The 24505-nt window shown below is 40.1% G+C and overlaps 1 protein-coding gene across 1 annotated transcript in view; it reads left to right on the top strand.

Annotated features, from left to right (window-relative positions):
- LOC126095108 (pyruvate dehydrogenase protein X component, mitochondrial-like) overlaps positions 1–24505 on the top strand; it is a 122027-nt gene that overhangs the window by 24275 nt on the left and 73247 nt on the right. The window contains exons 3-5 of the mRNA XM_049909817.1: positions 1424–1629; positions 11191–11342; positions 17345–17502. Of these exons, the coding sequence (XP_049765774.1) occupies positions 1424–1629; positions 11191–11342; positions 17345–17502 (516 nt within the window). The remainder of the gene's footprint in view (positions 1–1423; positions 1630–11190; positions 11343–17344; positions 17503–24505) is intronic.

Raw genomic sequence — 24505 nt, 5'->3', positions numbered from 1 at the left:
GAGAGAGAGAGAGAGAGAGAGAGAGAGAGAGAGAGAGAGAGAGTTTGTCTCGCATGGAGGAAGGAGGCAGAGAATGGGAGGGTGGGTTGTAGGAGGGTGGCTGACCGAGTGGTCAGCTGATACTCAGGATTGGAATTTGGAAGGGAGAGGCAGCAGAGCTGGTAACACGACATGGTTGCTTTCACAGATGGTCCTTCCTCTTCTGGGATAGGGTAAGACGGCTGTGTTCTTAGGTCACACCCGCTCCAAATCTCTTGCCGGATGGGTCATATCTCTGATGAAGACCAGGGGCAAGACTCAGCACATCCTACTCCAGTGTTGTCACAAGCTTATCCTGTCCTATTGGAGGCAGTGCTACCTGTGAAACCAGCTGTGTCATATACCAGCTGTGGTGCAATTTCTGCACAGCATTTTATGTGGACGTGAGCAGCAACCAGCTGTCTGCCTGAATTAATAGCCAGTGCCAGACTGTGTGTTAGAGCAGACCAAACCATCCAGTGGCAGAACACACTGCTGAACATAACATGCTCAGTTTCAGTGGCTGCTTCTCAACCTGTACCACCTGGAGCCTAACTCCCCAACACCATCATTTTTGAGCTACATATATGGGAGTAGTCTTTGCCACATGTCCTTCATTCCTATAGTCTTACAATTCTCAGTCTCCACTAGTCCCAGCCCCTCATGCACCTTTACCCTGCTGCAGGAACCTAACTTCGCTAATCCTGCACCCACATGCCCTTCCCAGCAGTCTCTGTTTCCTCTGTTGTGTCATATCCTTCCATTTGATTCCTCCATATCATCATCATCATCATCATCATCATGTGCTTATAAATTAACAGGTGCCAGTGTCACATTTCTATCCCTACTCTCATCTGAACTGTCAGCCACCTTCCCCAACTCTCCCTCATGGCTAACCACCTCCTTTCTCCCCTCTCCCACTGGACCTGACACAACCACTCACCATAGTCAGGCTGCTGAACTGCAGTTCCAGCTTTGTGTATTTAGCTGGCAAATGATCATCAATTGTACTTGTGTCTAGCCTAATTAAACTGAGTATGTTTTGTTTCTAACTGACTCAGTTTTCTTTTTGAAAATCGCAACCGTATGTTTCACATGCTCACCAGCTTTTGGGTCAGTGCAGTGTTTTCAAAGTGTTGTATATTCTGCACAATTTTAGAAAAAGTAAATTGTTTCCTTACATCTAAGTAGCACAACTTCAAGAAATGATTTGAGTCTATATGCTTGTATGCATTCGTTGTAGAGGAGAAACAACGAGCAAATTGCAAGAAGATGTACTTTTTAGACTAAAGGTGAGCTTAAACTTGGAATTGTTGTAATTAAGTAGAGGCAGTGTTGTAATTCTAAACAGTGACAGACCCTTTTACTGTTGTGGATCAAATAACAAGTACGAATTATTTTACAGGTTCCAGAGAACACAGCTGATGTCAAGGTGGGGACGCTGATAGCTCTGATGGTGGCTCAGGGAGAGGACTGGAAGTCTGTGGAAGTGCCGGCTTCGGCTGGGGCACCGCCCCCTGCCCCTGCCCCTGCTCCTGCTCCATCTGCCCCAACCGCCCCACCCCCGGCTCCTTCTGTCGCTGCGAAACCTGGCCACCCAGAAACACCACAGTGAGTCCGTCCTCTCTGGTCAAGTTGTTCAATATTGAGATTAATAATTATTTTTTTTTCTTTATGGCATGGTAAACTGACAAGGCAAAAAACCGTGTTTAGGTTTCTAGTACTCACTGTACAATGTCATATAATTTAGCAAAGTTCAACTGTTGAAGTTCACATGGTATCAAAAGTGAAATGAAAAGGTATATCCCTAGCTTAACAATTCGCAATATTATTATTTTTTTTTCTTTTTGTGATCACAGAACCTTAAGAAATTTTTTACACATTACAGAAATAGAGTACGGTGTGTTAACCACTGCAATTGGTACTGTTTACTTTCACTTGTGAGAAGTGCACGTAATTGCCTTAGTTGGGGTCTGTACTAAATGTGTCAATACATATAATGATTTCACTTTCGTTTACAAACAGCATTTAAGTGATTTTTTACTTCTGTTTGTGACTTCTGTTTTCGTGGAAGCATGAAGCATAGTTCATGATGCTGGCACTGCAGGTGCCAGACATGGCGTATTCCCCTATATGGCTCCTTTCCCTGTGGCTCTCCATGACAGCTGGGCTTGACCCTCCACTCTTTGCCCCCCCCCCCCCCCCCCCCTTTTTCTGAAACGGGCCTACGTACAGTTAACATATTTTAACACTGACTCACTTCAATAACTCTTCTTGTAGGACCTTAAATTTTTTTGCAATTATTTTAGTAGTAACAGGATTAGCCTCTGAATTTGTTCTCAGAAGGGGGGGGGGGGGTTAGTTTTTGTTTGTTTCCTTATGGCACTCAACATTGGGGTTATCAACATTTGCTGCGTTTTGGGAATAAGCACCTGTACTGAGAGGCTGCATACATCATCCAGTGTCTATTTGTATGTAAAAAAACTTGAGGTGCTCAGGAGTGATTAGTACTATAATCCACTGTATCTGCTACATATATTTTTCCTCTGTTGACACTAGATTGTTCAACTTTGTTTGAGCTATGAGACTGATCAATTTGTTCTTAACCTCAGAGGCAGTAATTTGTATCTGTGTCACTGAGCGGGAAGCTTGGACAACACTCACATTACCTTGAGATGCTGTTCTATGGTTCCAGAGGTTTTGTGCAGTGTCTCATATGGTTTTAACAAATGATGGTTCTAGAAGTAAAGAATGTTTATAGATGTGATGACCAATGCAGTTCTTGTCCCACCTCAACAGCAGGGTCACAGATCTTATAAAAGCATGTTGTAAAATAAATTGTCTTTCATTGTTGTGAATAAAACTATCTAGAGAAAAAAAAACCATTATTTACTTTTAAAATGATCCTCATGTTTCATGTGTGCATGTCATTGGACTGCAGAGAGTCATAGGATCATACGTGAATCAGAAATTAAGTCAGTTGAATCCCATCACCGTGTCATATGTAGTGTCAGTCCATTTCAGTTTTTACAGTAGGTATGGTCTGTGAGATATTGTTTTGTGTATGACACAGCAAATGTTAAATTGTGCAACAAATTGTAGTATTCAATTTGTGTATGTTTTGTATTTATAAAAACCATGAACCATGGGCCTTGCCATTGGTGGGGAGGCTTGCATACCTCAGCGATACAGATAGCTGTACCATAGGTGCAACCACAGCGGAGGGGTATCTGTTGAGAGGCCACACAAACATGTGGTTCTTGAAGAGGGGCAGCAGCCTTTTCAGTAGTTGCAGGGGCACTAGTCTGAATGGGTGATTGAACTGGCCTTGTAACATTAACCAAAACAGCATTGCTGTGCTGGTACTGTGAACGGCTGAAAGCAGAGGAAACTACAGTTGTAATTTTTCCCGAGGGCATGCAGCTTTACTGTACGGTTAAATGATGGTGGCATCCTTGTGGGTAAAAGATTCTGGAGGTAAAATAGTCCCCCCGTTTGGATCTCCGGGTGGGGACTACTCAGGAGGACGCCATTATTATGAGAAACAAAACTGTCCTTCTACAGATTGGTGTATGGAATGTTAGATCCCTTTATCGGGCAGGTAGATTAGAAAATTTACAAAGGGAAATGGATAGGTTAAAGTTAGATATAGTTGGAATTGTGAAGTTCGATAGCAAGAGGAATAAAACTTTTGGTCAGGTGAATACAGGATTATAAATAAAAAAAATCAAATACAGGTAATGCAATTAGGTTTAATAATGAATAAACAAAAAATAGAAACGCGGATAAGCAACTACGAACAGTGTAGTGAAAGCATTTTTGTAGCGAAGTTAGACACTAAGCCCATGCCTACCACACTAGTAAAAGTTTAAATGCCAACTAGCTCCACAGATGATGAAGAGATTGAAGAAATAAATTATTCAGATTGTTAAGGCAGACAAAAATTTAATAGTCATGGCGGACTGGAATTCGATAGTAGGAAAAGGAAGAGAAGGAAAATTAGTAGGTGAATACGGTAAGAAATGAAAGAGGAAACTGCCTGGTAGGATTTTGCACAGAGCATAACTTAATCATACCTAACCTGTGGTTTAAACATCTTGAATGAAGGTTTTATATGTGGGTGAGGCCTGGAGACACCGGATAGATTATATAATGGTAAGACAGAGATTTAGCAAACCAGGTCTTAAATTGTAAGACTTTTCAGGGCAGATGTGGACTCTGACCACAATTTATTGGTCATGAACTGCAATTAAAACTGAAGAAACTGCAAAAAGGTTGGAATTTAAGGAGATGGGACCTGGATAAACTGAAAGAACCAGAGGTTGTACAGAGTTTCAGAGGGAGCATTAGAGAACATTTGACAATAACAGGGGAAAGGGTTACAATAGAAGAAGAATAGGTAGCTTTGAGAGATGAAACAGTGAAAGCAGCTGCAGGTCAAGTAGGTAAAAAGGCAAGGGTTAGTGGATTTCCTTTGGTAACACAAGTGATACGGAATTTAATTGGTGAAAGGAGAATGGAGCAGGTGAAAATGAATATAAATGTCTCAAAAATGAGATTGGCAGGAAATGCAAAGGGGCAAAGTAGGAATGACTAGAGGACACACATAATGATGTAGAAGCATATATCACTAGGAGTAAGATGGATAAGATAGATGCTGCCTACAGGATAATTGAAAAGACCTTTGGAGAAAAGACAATCACATGTATGAATATCTAGAGCTCAGATGGAAAACCAATCCTAGGCAAAGAGGGGGAAGCAGAAAGGTGGAAGGGGTAAATAGAGTGTCTATGCAAGGGTGATGTATTTGAGGGCATACTATGGAAATGGAAGAGGACATAAATGAAGATGACATGGGAGATATGATACTACGTGAAGAACTTGACAGAGCACTGAAAGATCTAAGTCAAAACAGGGCCCCGGGAGTAGACAACATTCCATTAGACTACTGATAGCCTTGGGAGAGCCAGCCATGACAAAACTCTTCCATCTGATGAGCAAGATGTATGAGACAGGCAAAATACCCTCAGGCATCAAGAAGAAGAAAAAATTCCAACCCCAAAGAAAGCAGATGTTGACAGGTGTGAAAATTACCAAATAACAGTTTAATAAGTCACGGCTGCAAAATACTAATAAGAATTCTTTACAGACAAATGGAAAAACTGGTAGAAGCCAACCTTGGGGAAGATCAGTTTGGATTCTGTAGAAATATTCGAACAAGCGAGGTAATACTCATCCTACGACTTACCTTAGAAGATAGGTTAAGGAAATGCAAACCTATGTTCCTAGCATTTGTAGATATAGAGAAAGCTTTTGACAATGTTGAATGGAATACGGTACTCCCTTTCAAATTCTGAAGGTGGCAGGGGTAAAACACAGGGAGCGAAAGGCTATTTACAATTTGTACAGAAACCAGATGGCAGTTATAGGAGTTGAGGGGCATGAAAGGGAAGCAGTGGTTGGGAAGGGACTGAAACAGGGCTGTAGCCTATCCAAGATTTTATTCAGTCTGTGTATTGAGCAAGTGGTAAAGGTAACAGAAGAAAAATTTGGAGTTGGAATTAAAATCTAGGGAGAAGAAAAAAAAACCCTTGAGGTTTACCGATGACATTGTAATTATGGCAGAGGCAGCAAAGGACCTGGAAGAGCAGTTGAATGGAATGGACAGTGTCTTGAAAGAAGGATGTAAAGTGAACATCAACAAAAGCAAAATGAGGATAATGGAATGTTGTCAAATTAAATCAGGTGATGCTGAGGGAATAAGATTAGGAAATGAGACATTTAAAGTAGTAGATAACTTTAGCTGTTTGGGCAGCAAAATAACTAATAATGGTTGAAGTAAAGAGGATATAAAATGTAGACTGATGATGACAAGGAAAGAATTCTTCAAGAAAAAAATTTTTGTTAACATCGAGTATAGATTTAAATGTCAGGAAGTCTTTCCTGAAAGTATTTGTATGGATTGTAGCCATGTATTGAAGTGAAAAATTGTTTATAAACAGTTCAGACAAGTAGAGAATAGAAGCTTTTGAAATGTGATGTTACAGAAGAATGCTGAAGATTAGATGGGTAGATCACATAACTAATCAGGGGGTACTGAATAGAATTGGGGAGAAGATGAATTTGTGGCACAACTTGACTAGAAGAAGGTATTGATTGGTAGGACATGTTCTGAAGCATCAAGGGATACCAATTTAGTATTGGAGGGAAGCGTGGAGGCTGAGAAACGAGTGGGAGACCAAGACCTGAATACAATATGCAGGTTCAGAAGGATGTAGGTTGCAGTAGTTACTCGGAGATGAAGAGGCTTGCACAGGATAGAGTAGCCTGAAGAGCTGCATCACAAGTAGCAATCACAAATAATTGTTGACTTTCCCTGTGTGTGTTGAGGCTCCCCTAGGAGGTTTGTTTGGCTCTGTGTGTATGGCCTCACTGCTCTTTTTTACCCTAGAACAGACTTGTTTAATTAAAAGGATTTAAACACATCATTGATCTCACATAAATAAAGTCAGCCAATATTGTAAATAAATAAATAATTGATGGAATGAAACTATATGATTCAGAGACCTTTTCAAGTCTCAAACATCTGTGATATGCAAGCTGAAGTGATGAATGAAAATTTGTGCAAAGGCCAGGACTCCAGGGCGGGTCTCCTGCTCACTAGGTAGATGTGCTGACCACTCACTACACCACTCTGGCACAGTTGCTTTGCACAACTGCCTGAACTACCTTAGCATGTCTTCCTCCACGGTCCAAATTCCTATTCCTATTCACTTTGCAGACTTCAATGCAAGATGCTTATAACAGTTTTCACAACGATACTTTGTCTCGAAACGTGGGAGAAAATCCAAAGAGATTCTGGTCTCGTGTGAAGTATGTTAGCGGCAAGAAACAATCAATGCCGTCTCTGCACGATAGCAATGGAGATACTATCAAAGACATTGCTGCCAAAGCAGAGTTACTAAACGCAGCCTTCCAAAATGCTTTCAAAAAAGAAGACGAAGTAAATATTCTAGAATTCGAATAAAGAACAGCTGCCAACATGAGTAACGTAGAAGTAAATATTCTCAGAGTAGTGAAGCAACTTAAATCGCTTAAGAAAAGCAAGTCTTCTGGTACAGACTGTATACCAATTAGGTTCCTTTCAGAGTATGCTGATGCATTAGCTCCATACTTGACAATCATATACAACTGTTCGCTTGACAAAAGTTCTGTACCCAAAGACTGGAAAGTTGCACAGGTCACACCGATATTCAGGAAAGGTAATAGGAGTAATCCACTTAATTACAGGCCCATATCATTAATGTCGATTTGCAGCAGGATTCTGGAACATATATTGTGTTCGAACATTGTGAATTACCTCGAAGAAAACGGTCTATTGACACACAGTCAACATGGGTTTGGAAAACATTGTTCTCGTGAAACACAACTAGTTCTTTATTCTCATGAAGTGTTTGTAGAGTGGTAGTGACAAGGGATTTCAGATCGATTCTGTATTTCTGGATTTACAAAAGGCTTTTGACACTATACCACACAAGTGGCTTCTAGTGAAATTACGTGCTCATGGAACATCGTCTCAGTTATGTGACTGAATTTGTGACTCCTTGTTAGAGAGTCACAGTCCGTGGTAATTGATGGAAAGTCTTCGAGTAAAACCGGAGTGATTTCTGGTGTTCCCCAAGGTAGTGTTTTAGGCCCTTTGCTGTTCCTTATCAATATAAACGATTTGGGAGACAATCTGAGCAGCCGTCTTAGGTTGTTTGCAGACGACACTGTCGTTTATCGCCTCAGAAGATCAAAACAAACTGCAAAATGATTTAGAAAAAATATCTGAAGGGTGCAAAAATTGGCAGTTGACCCTAAATAACGAAAAGTGTGAGGTCATCCACACGAGTGCTACAAGGAATTCGTTAAACTTTGGTTACATGTTAAATTAGTCAAATGTAAGGGCCGTAAATTCAACTAAGTACCTAGGAATTACAATTATGAACAACTTAAATTGGTAGGAACACACAGAAAATGTTGTGAGGAAGGCTAACCAAAGTCTGTGCTTTATTGGCAGGACACTTAGAAAATGTAACAGATCTACTGAGGAGACTGCCTACACTACGCTTGTCCATCCTCTTTTAGAATACTGCTGCACGGTGTGGGTTCCTTCCCAGATAGGACTGACAGAGTACATCAAAAAAGTTCAAAGAAGGGCAGCATGTCTTGTATTATCGTGAAATATGGGAGAGAGCGTCACTGAAATGACACAGGATTTGGGCTGGATGTCATTAAAAGAAAGGCGTTTTTCGTTGCGACGGGATCTTCTCACGAAATTCCAATCACCAACTTTCTCATCTGAATGCAAAAATATTTTGTTGACACCGACCTACATAGGGAGAAACGATCGCCACGATAAAGTAAGGGAAATCAGAGCTCGTACGGAAAGATTAAGTGTTCATTCTTTCTGCGTGCTGTACGAGATTGGAATAATACAGAGTTGTGAAGGTGGTTCGATGAACCCTCTGCCTGGCACTTAAATGTGATTTGCAGAATATCCATGTAGATGTAGACATTTGGAGAGCTTCTGCAATGCTGTTTGAGTTTTGGGGGAATACCAAGTGGGTTGAGGTATGAATGGGAATTTGGGTTGAGGAGGGAGGCATGCTAGGGTAGTTGGTGCAGTTGCAGAAAGTGACTGTGCCAGGTTGACGTAGTGCTTAGTGCATTTGCATAGTGAGCAGGAGACCTGGTTTCAAATCTCGGTCTTGGTACAAATTTTTATTTGTCACTTCAGTCTGAATATATACAAAATAATTGGTAAAACACTTTAAATAAAATTGAAGGAATAAATGAAATGGGTGACTGAATAATGTAGTCAACACAGTGATGAGGTTTCTTCAAAATGAAATACTCTGTTGTCAGTAAAACTCATTCAAATATGATGATGGCTTTACAGAAGGTTATTAAAAGCATGTTTGCTGTGCCTCAAGTCAAATAATGAAAGTACTAGTGAGCACAGTTAATTTGGGTAAAACAGAGACCCTAGTACATTCAGCTAACACATTTGTAATATCAAAGTTCAAATCCTGATGAAAAGTGCAATGCAGGGTCATCAGTTATACTGTGCTCCTGTACAAAAGTTCACCACAATATACATTTACTTGCACCAAGATAATGGCCTTCAGTGATGAGAGGAAACAAAACACTCAGGAGCCATGTGACAACAACTAAGTCCATGCGGTGCTCAAACTCTATCCCCATGAGTTTTCTAAGTGTTGAAATGCTGCTCAGAAAACTAAGTTTAACTTCCAGCCAAATGCTATCCCTTGAACACCAAACAGATACCATGGTGTCCCTACTTCAAGCAAAACACCATGAGGTGCTCCAGTACCACTTATTTCAAACTTTGGATACTAGACCATGTTAGCCAAATTCATGACTTTTACAGAATTGTCATTAAAATGACTATCATCAACAGTTCATACATTTCATTACCGTACGCATATCAAAATAAGCCTCTTCTCATGCTGATTACTCTCCCACCTTCCAAATCATTCGAACATGAGTATTAATGCAGTTATCAATAAAGGCATTGAGTGGTGCTGTCATGATCTACTTTAAGATGAATAAAACTGAAACAAACATGCTTTTGTAAATGACTGTGCCATATCAAAAGGTACACAAACTTCTACGCTTCCTTGTGACATACTCAGTTCATAGTTAAGATACACCAAATTGAAATTGTGATTGATTTATGAAGAGCTTTACTTCTGTCTAGGAACATGGTACATAATTTTGCACATAAATGGTTTTTGGGAACTAACATTAAACATATTTGGGGAAAGTTTAAAGTTGTAGGGGAACATTATGCTAAGATTATTTTTTTGGATTATGTTGTGCTCTGGTTCATTTGACTGAATCATATTAGTTCAAGTCACCATTACTCGAGTATCATTTGAGTTTTAGATAAATCAAGTTATTATGTGTTTACTGTGTATAGAAGCATCAGTGAAAAGGTGTGTTACTCATGAACTAGAGGCCATACAACGAACTGCAATGCTGCTATGAGCTCATGAAATTAAGATGCAAAATTTGATATCATCATATTCTGTGAGAGACTATTAGATTCAATTTTAGTATTTTTCATGTACTTCTAAGTTACATAGAGTAGCTGGCAATTGTCACTTGGCCACAAGCGTGCAAGTCTCCCCTAATTCTTGGGTTTTACCTGTCGTTTCCTGTCACCTAATCCTTTTGTGCTTGCCCTAAGCATGGATTACAGGGCCATCTTTCTGCTGTGCAGCTCGGTTGTATACAGCCAGGCCTGTAAACTAACACTTCCTCCCATCCCCATCACCTCACCTCTTATACACCACTACAATTGGTGACATCCCCATAGCTTCTGCCAGTGCACCAGTGGTGTTCTCAACAAGGGGAGGTTGTTTTATGCCATGCTTATCAGGCGATTAGGAAAGGTTCCATCCCTCTCTTGATCGAGTCTTTTTTTTTTTTTTGTCAGTAGTAGTTGCTCAGGTTCTGTCCGTGTCACAAAGGAGGGCGAAATCTCTCGGTTGATGTGCCACAGAATTTGTCGCACATATAATAGGGCATCCCATTGTTTGAGGGACAAGCTGTCACAATTCATGGCTTGCATCTTGCAGGAGCGCTTGGAGACTGTGGGACGTTGCCCATGATACTTAATTTTTGCTGGCCCCAACTACTGCTCGGAGGTGTTGCAGCCCCATCCTGGCATATGTGGCTTTTTGTTAAGAGCTGCAGCCTGCTCTAAAGTCCAAGCACAACTCTTCCAACTCAGAGGATAAGTGTTAGCCGCGAACATCATGAAATCTGCAACCTTTTGTCTCACTGCTAAGATGGCTGCTTCCTTAAAAATATGAAACACCATGCTACATCTTTATTCTGTAATGAATTTCCCTAGTTTCGTCCTCCACATAGCATAACTTGAATGACAATAAAGTAACCCGTTAATGTTTCCAGCGAACTCTGACCAAAAGGTAGGATTGCTGTTGCTGTATTTCAGTTTTATGTTAGACATTTCACATTTTGTGTGATCCATTCTAGCGTGAACATTTGAATCAGTTATTCAAAAACTGAAAGCTATTTTTAAGGAATAAGGTTTTATAAATTACTTTTTATATTTGTATTAATTTTTTCTGTTATTAGCAACATTGGTCCCGCTGTTAGACTTCTTCTGGAGCAGTACGGTCTGCAGCCATCAGACATACCTGGAACCGGCCGAGGAGGGAAGGTGCTCAAGGGCGATGTCCTCGAATTTGTCAAAAAGAATGCACTGAAGCCAAAGCCACCAAAGCAAGGTAAGGTGACTACTGGGATGGCTTTTTTCTTTTTTTGAATTGTAAATTGTCAGAGTAGAGCAAGTAAGTGCACAGGTGCTGAATCAATGGCCTAATAAATAATTCCAAAACTTAAATATGCTTCTCCACACCATTTCTATCCTGGTTCAGCAACAGTGATCCAATTTTCAAATAAAAAGGCAGTCTCTGTTGCAGGTATTTATTTTAAAATTAACACATTTCACGCTAGTGTCGCATCCTCAGAATTTCTGTAAATTAACATTAACATATGAATTATATAAAGTTGTGACACTTACTTATTACTTGGTGCTTGAAACAAGCCATGCAGTTGTTGTTTTCTATTGTGTGATATGCCGGTACCTTGCAAGCCTCCCAACACACCAATTTTTTCTATGATTTGCAGCCTGCCTACCTGCACCTCATGTCTCCTGATCCAGCATTCCCAATGTTCTGTCCCTTCTAGTTGACAGATATTGTTTTCTTAATTTTTTCTCTTTGTTTTGTTTCTGATTGTTTTCTTTTCTCTGGTGGAATTGTGTCATATCTGTTTGATTTAGAAATTTGAAGTATGTCTCTATGTACGCTAGGCCTGCTCTAGTTGTTCCTGTTTTAGCAATGAATGATAACTCTTTTTCATATTTTGAATGGAAACTTAATTTATTTATACATTTACTGAGCCCATAATAAAATCTGTATATGATGTAATACCATTTTATCAATCATTATGTTCTTTTAGAGTAGTTATCTTCTGTTAGTCTATCTTCTCCTTCCCCCTCTCTTTCTGTCTCCATCTCATCCTTCATCCCCTGTCTGTCCATCTCCTCCTCCCCTATTCTCCCCCTCTCCCTATTCATCTCATCCTCTTTACTTTGTCCATCTCCTCCCCCCCCCCCCTCTCTCTCTGGCTATATCTTCCTCCCTCTGTCTCTGTCCATCTCTTTCTCTTTACTTTCTCTGTCCATCTGCTCCTCTTGACTGTCCATTTCTTCCTCCACCTCTCTCTGTCCATTTCTTTCTTCCCCCCTTCTCTCTCCATGTTATCATTCTCACCCCTATAAGATGCTGGTAGTTCTTACCCCACAGGATTTCTTTCTGGATTGTAACTAAATGTGTTCTAAAGTTGGTTGAAATCATTCCATAGTTTAGGATGAACTTTTTATCCATGGCGTTGCCCATATACTACAGTCAAATATATGTCACATGTATTTAACATGTTTCAGAGATATTTGTACATATAAGGCCCCTTATCTCTAGTGAATTTCACCTTACATTTTCAAGCAGCTTAATGTTTATGACATCTTATCTTGTGAACATTGTGCTCTACAGCGATATAATTTAGCATGTACATCCAGTGGTATTGTGGCTGCTGTCTGTGAAATGTGTTATGAATAGAGTTAGTAGTAAAGAAGCAATAAGTTAAAACACAATGTGTGATGCAGCAGTTTTTCACTCGTTTCAGTGTGCATGACGTCATATATCTTAAAATATGTGTCATATGTCATACAGAGATATAATGTTTTTAGTGCATCCAGTGGTGTGTGTGAATACTGTCTGAAAAATGTGTCACAAATACAGTTAGTAGTAAAGACGTAGTAAATTAAAATGTAATGTTTCATGCGGTAGTTTACTGCATGAACAGCAAAAAATGCAGTAAGTGACAAACTTTTTTTCCTTTCATCATTTTTTAGGGGGTTGTCAGTGAGAAAAAATTTCGTAGATGTTTGTTCCATGTTACTAGATGTTCTCATTCTCAAATACTGGATGACTGAAGTATGGCTACTCATGTGTTGTGAGCGTCATTGCTTTTTGCCCCCACAGCGATGATTTCCAGACAGTAAGTGATACGTGTACCAAGTTTGGTTGAAATTGATCCAGTGGATTATGAGGAGATGTGGTACATACATATGTGCATCCATTTGTTTGGGTGTGTTTTGGCTTGTGCCTGGTTTAGTTCCTATTTAAGAAAAAGAATACAGAAAGTTACACATGGATGCTCGATCAGTAGAAATAGAGATGCCACATAAAGTCTGCTGTGGAAGAAGTTGCAGTGGATTCAGTTGTACACATGCTAACAGGTTTGTTCTGTCGTAATGATCCACCATTTCATGTGGGTTCCAAAGAAATGTAGGAACATGTGAGGCAGTACTGACCCTATAACTTATCACATAAAGTATGTTGAGGAAAGGCAAAGCTGTGTATAGCATTTGTATATTTAGAATAAGTTTTTGACAATGTTGACTGGAATATGCTCTTTGCAATTCTCAAGGTAACAGGGATAAAATACAGGGAGCAAAATGTTATTCACAACTTGCACAGAAACCGGACAGCAGTTACAAGAGTCATAGGACATGAAAGAGAAGCAGTAATTGAGAAGAAAGTGAGACAGAGTTGTAGGCTATCTCAGTGTTATTTAATTTGTACATTGATCAAGCATTACAGGAAACCAAGGAAAACTCAGTTTCAGGGAGAAGAACAAAAACTTTTGAGTCTTGCCAAAACAATGTAGTTCTGTTACAGATGGCAAAAGACTTGGGAGATTGGTTGAATAGCATGGGTAGTGTCTTGAAAAGAAGTTATAAGATGAATATTAAAAACAGTTAAATAGGAGTAATGAAATATTGACTAATTAAATCAGGCGGAGGGAATCAATTACAAAATGAGGCACTGAAAGTAGTAGATGACTGTGCCTGGCAGAAAAATAACTAATGATGGCCAAAATAGGAAAGATATTAACTGCAGACTGCCAATAACAGGAAAAGTGCCTCTGGAGAAAAAGAGACTATGTTAACATCTAATATAAATTTAAATGTTAGGGAGTCTATGCTGATGGAATTTGTGTGGAGTGTAGCCATGTCCGGAAGTGAAATGTGGATGATAAACAGTTCAGACAAAAAGAGAATAGGCACTTCTGAAATGTGGCGCTGCAGAAAAATGCTGAAGATTAGAGCTCTGAAGCAAATCGAGGAGAAAGGAAATTTATGGCACAAGTTGACCAAGAGAAAGGTTTAGTTGATAGGACCTGAAACACCAAGGAATGTTCAGTTTCATAATTGCGTGTAGCGAGGAGGTAAAAAATGTAGCAGGAGACCAAGGCTTACTATAGTAAGCAGTTTCAAGTGGTCATAAGATGCACTAATTATGCAGAGATATGAAGAAGGCTTTCACGGGATAGAGTAGATGTGGACAGCTGCATCAGACTACACTTTGGATTGAAGACAACAACAACAACAATGGATAGAATACTTTTGTTTTGTTTGGTCTTCCCAAGGATGTTAATAATTCTGAGGAATGTCATCTACTTCGGGTAATTTGTCTCTTATTGGTTCTCTATTTTTTTGTTATATTCTTTTCACAGTGTCACATCCCCTATCTTATCTGCTCTTCCTTTTCTGTAATATTGTCAGCGAATTCTCACTTATAGAGCTTTTCCACAACCTTCCTTGCCTCTTGTTGCCTTGCATTTGTTCTCTTGACATTATACAGCTACATGCCTTTTCTCCAAAGATTTCTTTAAGTCACACCTACCTTTCCTGTAGCTGACTGTAAAGCTTTGCATTTCTCTTGTAACCATTCCTGCTTTGCTACATTGTACTTCCTCTTCATCTCATTTTTGTGTGTCTGCTCCACTTGCTTCATTTTTAAATCTTTTTTTTTTTTTTCATCGAAGAAATTATCTTGTGTATTATCCAAGGATTGCTGCTGGGCCTACTTGTCTAGTTATTCCCCTGGTGCTTTCACAGTTTCATTTTTCAAAGATACTCATTCATCTTCTAGTGCATTCCTTTCCACTGTGTCAGTCAGTAGTTGTCCACTGCGCCATCTGAAGCTCTCAAATAGTGTGCCAATCTTCTTTATTCCCTGATATTTGCAATTTATTCATCTCAAGCCTGCATTTCATAACTAATAAGTTTTGGTCACAGTTCCCCATCTGCTCCTAGAAAAGTTTTGCAGTTTGAAACCCAGTTTTGAAATCTCTCTTGCATCATTACAAAATCTATGTAAAGCCATCCACTGCCTCCACATCTGTGTCTCTTCTATGTCTACATATATACAACCATATTTCATGGTTCTTGAGTGAACTGTTTGCAGTATTCCTGCAACATTCCTCCACACAGCTTCTAATTCCATTCCTTTCCTCCTGTCAGTGTCACCGACTGTTTTACGTTTTCTTCCTTTTCCCTTTTACAGAAATTCCCAATTTTTTAATTCATTTTTAGGTGTACTGTTATATTACCTCTAGTTGATTTTATGTTGCTAACCCTGTACTTGCCTGACCAGAAATCCTGTTCTTCCTGTCCTCTGTATTTCCACTATATTTAACTTTGACCTATCCATTTATTTTTTCTAGTACTCAAACCTACCAACATGATTACAGGAGCTTACATCTCATGCTGTGTCCTTTCCCCCTCCTTATTTGAAGATAAGTCCGTGGAAAGTCCCTGCCCAGAAATCCAGTGGGGGTCTGATTAATCTCTAGAATGTATTACCCAGGAGGATGCAGTCATGATTAAGGTGGAGGGTATAGCTCAATGCCAAGAAGACAGATCCAAGCTGGAATAACAATAATTTAAATTAGGAGAGACCTCTGCTCACCATGTAGAGGAGATGTTGAGCCAGAGACATTTAAAAGTTATCAGATGAATCCTTCTTGATATTTACAAAAAAACACATACATTTATATACGTGTGTGCGCGCGCGCGTGCCCACACACACACACACACACACACACACACACACACACACACACACACACACACACACGCGCGCGCCTCCACAGGAAGCTTTGCAGCTGGGGAAAGGGAGGAAGAGGATGGGTGGCAGCTCAGACGAAAGATCTATGCATGTGAACTGCAGGGATAGAAGGCATGTTCAAGGGTTTAAAGGTAGGTAGAGGACAAGGACTAACAAAGTTGAGGCCAGGGGCTTTTGAGAATGAAGGATTTGCTGCAGTGAGAGTTCCCACCTGTGCAGTCCAGAAAGGCTGATGTTGGTTGAAAGATTCCAGATGACTCAGCTGCGAAACAGTCCTTGATATCAAGCACACCAAGTTCTCTGGCCTGCTTGACAGCTGGCTAGTCCAACTGTCTCCTGACCATAGTTTGTTAGTGGCCGTTCATGTAGACAGACTGCTTGCTAGTACTTATGCCCAGAAAGAAAGCCGCATAGTGGTTGCATCTAAGTTGGCATGCCACATGGCTGCTTTCACCAGTGGCTTTGCATTTGGAGGCATTAGAAAATGCCTGTGATGGGACTGTAGTCTATGTTAGTGGGAGAATGTGTGGGACAGTTCTTGCATGTAGCTCTTCACGGGGTAAGGGGTTGGGAGCAGGGATGGAATAGAGATGAACAAGGATATTGTGCAGGTTGGGTGGGCAGCAAAATACTGCTGTGAGATGGCTTGGGAGGATAGTGGGGTGCTATAACTCACTTCGGAGCATGACAAGAGGTAATTGAAAACTTGTCTGAGATCTTGATTCAGTTGCTCCAGTTACAAGGCCAGCTAGTGGTTGTGTGGGGAATGGTAGGTGACAGGTGAGACACAGCATGAGATACCTGTTTCAGGGTAAGGTGTGGAAAGTAATTTCAGTTTGTGAAGAGCTCATTGAGATCTTTGGCTATTTGAATGTGTGTCACTGCAGATGTGATGACCATATGTGGCTAGGCTCTATGGAAGGCACTTCTTGGTGTGGTATGGGAGGCAGCTGTTAAAGTCAGTCTCTCTCTCTCTCTCTCTCTCTCTCTCTCTCTCTCTCTCTCTCTCTCTCTCGTGTGTGTGTATTGAAAGCCTCCATGCTCTGTAAATCTGTTGAGTATTCAGCCCATCTGAGACAGATTTATTTTTGTTTTCTGTTGCATGTTATGCCTGTAATAGTTTTATTAAGAGTTACCCTATCTAGTGGAAAAAAGTTATTTCTGTTTTATTCTCTTTCTAAAAGAAAAGCTTGAAGATTTATATTTAATGAAGTTCTTAGCAACACATTGATGACAGTTGTATTTTTCAGTTCCTCCACCTCAGGCGGCCAAAGCACCTCCGCCAGGTGCTGTGCGAAAACCAGCTGCGGGAGCAGCAGCGAAAGTTAAGCCGCCGGGCGCTAAGTTCTCAGATCTTGAGCTGACTAACATGCGCCGCACCATCGCAAAGAGGCTGACACAATCCAAGGTTAGTTTGTGTCATGTTTGGTCTCCACTGCAGATAGAAAAGTGTTACTGGGTTGCACAAACATTTAATCAATTTGGTAGTCCCAAGTCCAGAATGTTTGGAAGTGCAGTACTCAATACTTGCTTGATGAGCTTTAGTGGACACATTGCTGGAGGTGAAATTTTGAGAATAATAAGCTTCTTAATACTGCATTTGTTTTGACTCTAATTGCAAGTTAGTGCAAAATCTAGAAAATATTCAAATGATTCAGTACCAGAGTTGATGTAAAGATATTAGAAACTCAAAACTGTACAGAGAGGGACATCTGATGCACTATGGCTGTTCAGGCTTGCAAGGCTGTTTCGTTTCCGTAGGACTATATGGCTCCTATTGACACCCACAGAAATGTTGATGAAACACCTTTGGACAAGCATTGAGTTAAACCATCCGAAACAAGCAGTGACAGAAATTTGGACCTTAAAGTGCCAACAGAGCACAAATCAGTAACCAAAAGGTGTTAATGAAAGAAGAAGAGAGTTTTGAAAGCTGTCACATTGTGCAAGCTTTGTACAGCTTTACAGGAACTCGGAAGTGTGCAATGTTGTTGTTGTTGTGGTCTTCAGTCCTGAGACTGGTTTGATGGAGCTCTCCATGCTAATCTATCCTGTGCAAGCTCCTTCATCTCCCAGTACCTACTGCAACTTACATCCTTCTCGAACTCTACTCGTACAGGATCCCTAAAATTGAACTCCAATAATGTGGACTGTGAAGTCACATCATGCTATGTTAACTTAACATTGATAAAATTCTCTGTCGGTGCTCTACAGAATGTGTCAGCAATATCAAAAACTGTGGCAAATCCTCAAACGCCTCATCAGAACCTTCATCTGTTTGGGAGCTAGTCAGATAGTTGAAGAATGGCAAGGGCAAAGTTGTGGAACATAGAGCAAGTGTGTCCCATTTGGATATCAGGCTAAAGTGCTTCAGATTGAATCTGCCCAGGACAGTTGTTCCCAACATTTCTGAGACCATTACCCCTGAGATCAATCAAATATTATCAGGTATATATATATTGTGATTGAGAGACAATCATCAAACCATTTTGATTTCTACCCTCTACTCATTTTAACCCATGGGGGTAATTACCCGCAGATGGGGAGCCACTGGTCTAGTAGATCCCCATACTTTGCGGAACTGCACAGCACTTTCAGTCTTAACCAAGGTGTTGTGACATGAAAAGACATAATGGATATGCAATCGGAGACAGATGGCATCAGCGATGTGAAAAACTTAACAATCAGTAAATTTCAAATGGCAGGAAAAACACATATACAGGGTGTGTATGACCCGGGACAACTGGGAGATCCGGGAAAAACCTGGACATTTTTTCATCTGGGAGAAAACTGGGAAAAACCCGGGAATTTTTTAGAATTCCGGGAATTTTTCTTTGTTTTGTTTTCAGTTAAATTTTTGTAATTTTGACTGGTAAGAACCGATACTCTAACAAAGGATATCACAGTATCCCGCAACTGCAGAATAATATTGCATCAATAAAACATGAACAGGGGGAAAAACGAAAATAAAACTTAAATTGCAAAGGAAATGCGCCCTATACAGCAACAAAACACAGTGCTCATACTAGCATCTGCCAGTAGCAAAATGTGTCAAATGCTTCAGGAAGAATATGCAATGCTTCGTAACAACCAATTGCCTCCAATGAGCGTGACATCACAACTGTTTACTTTAGATTCATTTTAGCAGTTATGAGCGGGATCATGCGCATGGCCAGTCTCAACTGGTACCTTCTTCCTCTTCTGGCTACAGAAATGTGGCTGTTTGGCAGTGTAAGCAGTCGCAGCAAGCATCTAGATGCTACCGGGAAAAATGTTACTGGAGCGCCCAAGCTGTCAGATTCATGCATGCGCAGCAAACCCAAATCTAGGAGGGAGGGGGATGGGGGGGGGGGGGGACAAATTCATATTCTCGAGGGGGAAAACCTTTTGTTTCACAAAGCGACTAACATCCAGTGCACGTTAGTCTATCGATTATTCTTGTGACTTTGAAACACATCCCTGTCGGTTTTTGAACATTTTTGAACACATTCTAAGGTGATTTCTGAATGAATCGTAAGTTGATTTGTAAATGCGTGCACAGTGTACATGATGTCTCTGTCAGGGGAACCCTCGGCGCATGTAGAAACAAACTTTCATGCAGACAAAAGGGGCTATACGAGCTGAGCGGAGTAAGTCCGAACGGATGAATGCCAACCACTGTCTGATTGTGTGGTTGATTGGGTTTGTGAATGATGAGCGTAGTTATAATTACTAGCGAAATCCATAGATTCAGACTACAGGAGTGGAAATAAACGAATAAAAGGTAAGGAAGATTATGCATTACCTTCTCGGTGTATCCAAGAAGATGAAATTTTGACAGAAAAGTTTTGGCCAGATCTCTATACTATTAATGGCCAGTTGTACAATCCCCGGCTAGTAGTCGCTTTAAGTTCTATTCCGGAAGAAGCGCAGAAAATGCGTTGTACGAATATTTAACAACGCCTAACAGGAGAATAATCGCGGGATAACTAAACCGGTGATCCTGGAAGAGTTAGTGAAATTAACCTGCGAATAAGCTTTGACATTGGCAGGAATAGTTACGGAATTAGTGATAACAAGACTGTTTGTGAGAACGAGGAAGGAGAAGAAACAGGGAAACACACAAATTATGGAACAATATGGCGATTCCAAGTTTGTATAAAAATTTCGTACTACTACTTTTCGATCTCGTGCTTGAGAAAATGGAGCGTGTGAATGAAGTGTGAAACTATTTCCTAACATAAAGCTTTTTGCTTGTAGTAGGCCTAACAGGCATTTGATATTGATACTTTGTGAATTATATTCTGTCGTTACAAAAAAGACCGTTTGTGCTAAAACAGTCTCGTTTATTTGGTGTGTGTTGCAATTGTTGCAGTATTAGAAAGGCCTATTTTGTTTTATCTAGCAGACAGTGACAAAATAGACGCAGTCAGATCGGGAAACCACACCAGTCTTGGGTCTTATTTGTATTAACAGCTTTTTCAGTACTAGACAACGACATTTCGACTTTTCATGTAGCAAAACGTTTGACGAACTTTGATGAGGTAACATACTCTTTCGCAGAAAGGAAAGCACGCCATGTAAAGCTGTAGCAAGATTAGAGAGAGAAAAATTCTAGGAGCTAAGGATTGAAGAAATGTGTACTGTCTTGCTTGTCTCATGTCTTTACTGGGTTTATGTTTCCTATATTTAATTTTATGTCACACAAAACAGCAAGTTGTTAGCTGATACGGAATAAAGAGTGCAAATTTTCTGAAGAGGATGTCAAACAGGCCGACTGTAAGCAGGAGAGGCACCACAGGACATTTTAATTTCCACTGTCCTGAGTATGGTTTGATGGCATCCATTACAAAACATACGCATTTCAATTCCACAGAGCGAAATACAGTGACGTGTGATAGGAGAACACTGTGTGAAGAGGTGTGGCACTGCACTTTGGCACACTTATGACCAAATAACATGTCTTACATTTCCTCGAATACATATGTTTCATGCATCAGACTCTTCAGAAAGATGTGCGCTACAAAAATGAACATACTTTTGAAAACTCTATTTTTTTAAATTTTTGACGTCCTCTCTCAAACGCTCGAGGAAGTGGTGGGGTATTGCTCCAGTTCGGAGATATCGTAGATCGGGGGCTGATGCTCAGAGCAGTTTGAGTTATAGTGGGGAAGTAAGTAGTCTTCACGTGACCCGTGTTTACATTTAGTGATTTTGCTGTTCCTTCTTTGTTTACTGCTCTCACGTCAAATGAAAACAAAACATATTTCTCTGGATGGGAACTGTCAAGTGAATTAAAATACATTCACATAATTATGGAAGGCTAAAATGTGTTATTAGTTGCAGATTTTGTTACTTCCACCTTTCTGACAGCTAGGCATTATTTACCTTGCAGAACAGTGGAGTTATTTTTGTCTGTTTGCTAAAGTAATTTTCTTCTATTAATCTTTTCCGCTGAGGCAGACAATATATTTGAAAGGAAGTGTTTAATTCCACACACTGTTCACTGCATTTCAAGTGCACGTTTTCAACTTCTAGCACATATGGCATTATGCCATAATAAAGAACCAAACATGAGATAACACAGTACTGGTACTCCAACAAAATTTACATCCCAAAAACCACATTAAAAGGCTTACTTCACTGGGAATCTGGACATAGGAATGTGCACTTTAAATGTGCACATTTTAGTATGGGTCACGAAATTCTGATGCTCTTGGAGTATCCTCTGATGTCTTATTTCTTTTATGACATAATGTAAGATCTTTTAATGTTTTACACGTACGAACATACGGGCTCCCTACGACATCATAGCTGCGCAAGCGCGGTGACGCTTGCTATCTGGCGCTCTGTGGCAACTGCATAAACGAACCTATTTCTAACAGGTCACGGGAAAATATCCCAAATGGTGGTTTGAAAAGCATTACCATCATAGTAAATTTTCTTTTACGCAAGTTGAACTATGTGCGAGAATGTACGATGAATTTCTTAAATCACAGAGTGTTTGACTCTCATTTAAAAATCAACTCTTTTATGACGAGCCATTTAGATGAATTTCAAGCCCAGAAGATCAGACATTTATGTCGTTATTAAAAATTTTACTGGCACATTTGTGTCATATGTCTTAAATTTTAATATGCGCATAAAAGACCAACATTATATGTGAAAGCTTAGCTTCTCTTGCAGTGTATTAATCTTGTAGACCAATATTATATGTGAAAGCTTTGCATTTCGTGTAGCAACACTATGTGTATTAATTTAAACCATTAACTTTTTCTGTCTGTGTATTCGCGCTGTTTAACAGTGATGTTACTACTGACTGACTACATCACGTGTCCTAAGCTCTGAATAACCGCTGTCATAGGCTGGCGAGATCACGTGATATGAGCTGTGACTGACTTACAAAAGCGCATCGCAATCTCGATTTCAATGCTTTGGAAAGTAACATGCGGTGTTTGGTGGAATTCGAATTTATCCTTTACTTTACTAATATGAAAATATGCATTGTACATGTTGCTGCACATCAAAGATCTTTCCAAAATGTGTTTTTTTTCCTTGTGTTTAGTTTTCTAAAGTGCCGGGAAATTCTACGCCCTTGTATAAAACCATAATCATTCAAAGGACTGATAAGTTATACAGTTATGAGAGAAAATATACTGTCAGTTAACAGGGAAAAAGTATGTTTCCACCCGGGAGAAAGTGTATTCTTAACCGGGAAATCCGGGAATTTTTTTTCCTTGTCCGCGTATACACCCTGATATAGCAAGATTTGCAGTTATTTTTAATAACTGCATTTCAGAGACAGTGTTCCGGTATGTAACAGCCACACAGTATGCATCTGTGTAGCAAAGTAGCACAAATCAGGAACATAATATTCATCTCTAATCCCTGTATTTGATGTTATGTCATCTGGAATTTTGATACATTTGTCTGATTGTAGGAGGCGGGTGAGGTGAAGAGGATGCAGGAGAGAAGTCACCTATAGTATATTTCAATTCAAAGTTGAAAACACCTTTCAATTGCAACTTCATTTTGAACTGAGAGTGAAAAAACTTCCTTGAAAATCAGTATACTGACATAGACAAAACCAAAGCCTTGTGTTTAGAGCTCATGTCTTCTAGGTTGTCTGTACCATTGTTTTACAGCTCACAGATTTTTTCTTCCCAGCAGTAAAGTATTTCCCACAATTTTGTTTCCCCAGCACAGCTATTTTGCACAAGCAGCGTGTACTAATAGCAGGCATGCCTGCAGAACACTGTGCCCATCCAATACAGGCTGTGGACTGCAAACTCTGTATAGTTGCTGATTGACATTTAGATCACTTCAGTGGCCATTCTCAATTTGGCAGAAAATTTAAGATGGAGCAGACTCTGAAAATGAGCCACCCCATTGGCAAAGTGGAGGCCCGACAATCAGTAGGCTATTAAGTTTATCTGAATGGTGCACCTGAAGGCGTGTTACCTCAGAGTGAAGAATGTTTGCTTTAACATTTATTACCTTAAATCTGTATGAAGGGGAGTTGGAGAGAGGGCGGAGAGCCTGTAGACGGATGCAAGTTGACTATGATTGTACTGTAACATGTTATTCAAAGATTATTTGTGGAAATACGATATGCAGTTAATCAAGAGGGAATTATAAATGGGGACAATTTTAGGATGATCCATATTGTTATTGGAGGTAACTCCTCAGGGTGTAGTACAGTGAAGGTGTAGCATATAGATTATATTCTGTACATAAAGCACTCACATACTGTACTATTGCAGTCACAGCCACAACATGTGGAATTGTGCTGCAACTCTGTGAAGTCACAAAGAAATCTGAACAGTTGCTGTCTTGTCTACTGGTGTGGCAAATTGCATGTCTGAGTTAGTGAGGGCACTGCTTCACAGAGCAGAGGGTGACATTGAGCTTCAGTTTGACATGTATTACACTTTTAGTTGGTTACCCTCATACCAGTGCTGCACTGCATTGTGTCAAACTGCTCAAAATTACACGAAATGTCAGCACAGGAAGAATGTGTTGCTCAATCAGAAAGTAGCTAGCAATATATGAGACCACATTGTTATAGTATTGTTTGAAATCTGGTACATGAGCGAGGTCAGTAAATGGCATTTACATAAATAATCCAAAGGGACTCTAGTTCCCAAATTTGGGCAGTGCTACAGTTGCTGTAATGTGTTCCAGCTGAAAACACTCGTAGGTAGCAAGTCGGTGTTGAAGCTGAAGATGATTGGTGTGCTGGTTATTTGTACCCTCGGATCGCTAGTGGCACTCAAACGTGATAGCCCGTGCCCACCTTAAGCTGTGCTGCCCACAAGTGCATTACAGTCAGTCACTACTCTGTCATCTCAAGAGACTTGATGTATCGGTATCAGTGACAGATTCCAAAGCTACTAACCCACAGCAGGGGGTATTTGAGAAGACACCTCAGA

Source organism: Schistocerca cancellata, chromosome 8 (genome assembly GCF_023864275.1).
Source record: "Schistocerca cancellata isolate TAMUIC-IGC-003103 chromosome 8, iqSchCanc2.1, whole genome shotgun sequence".
Taxonomy (NCBI): domain Eukaryota; kingdom Metazoa; phylum Arthropoda; class Insecta; order Orthoptera; family Acrididae; genus Schistocerca; species Schistocerca cancellata.
The sequence above is the reverse complement of the archived record's forward strand: the minus strand, read 5'-3'. Positions and strand labels throughout refer to the sequence as shown.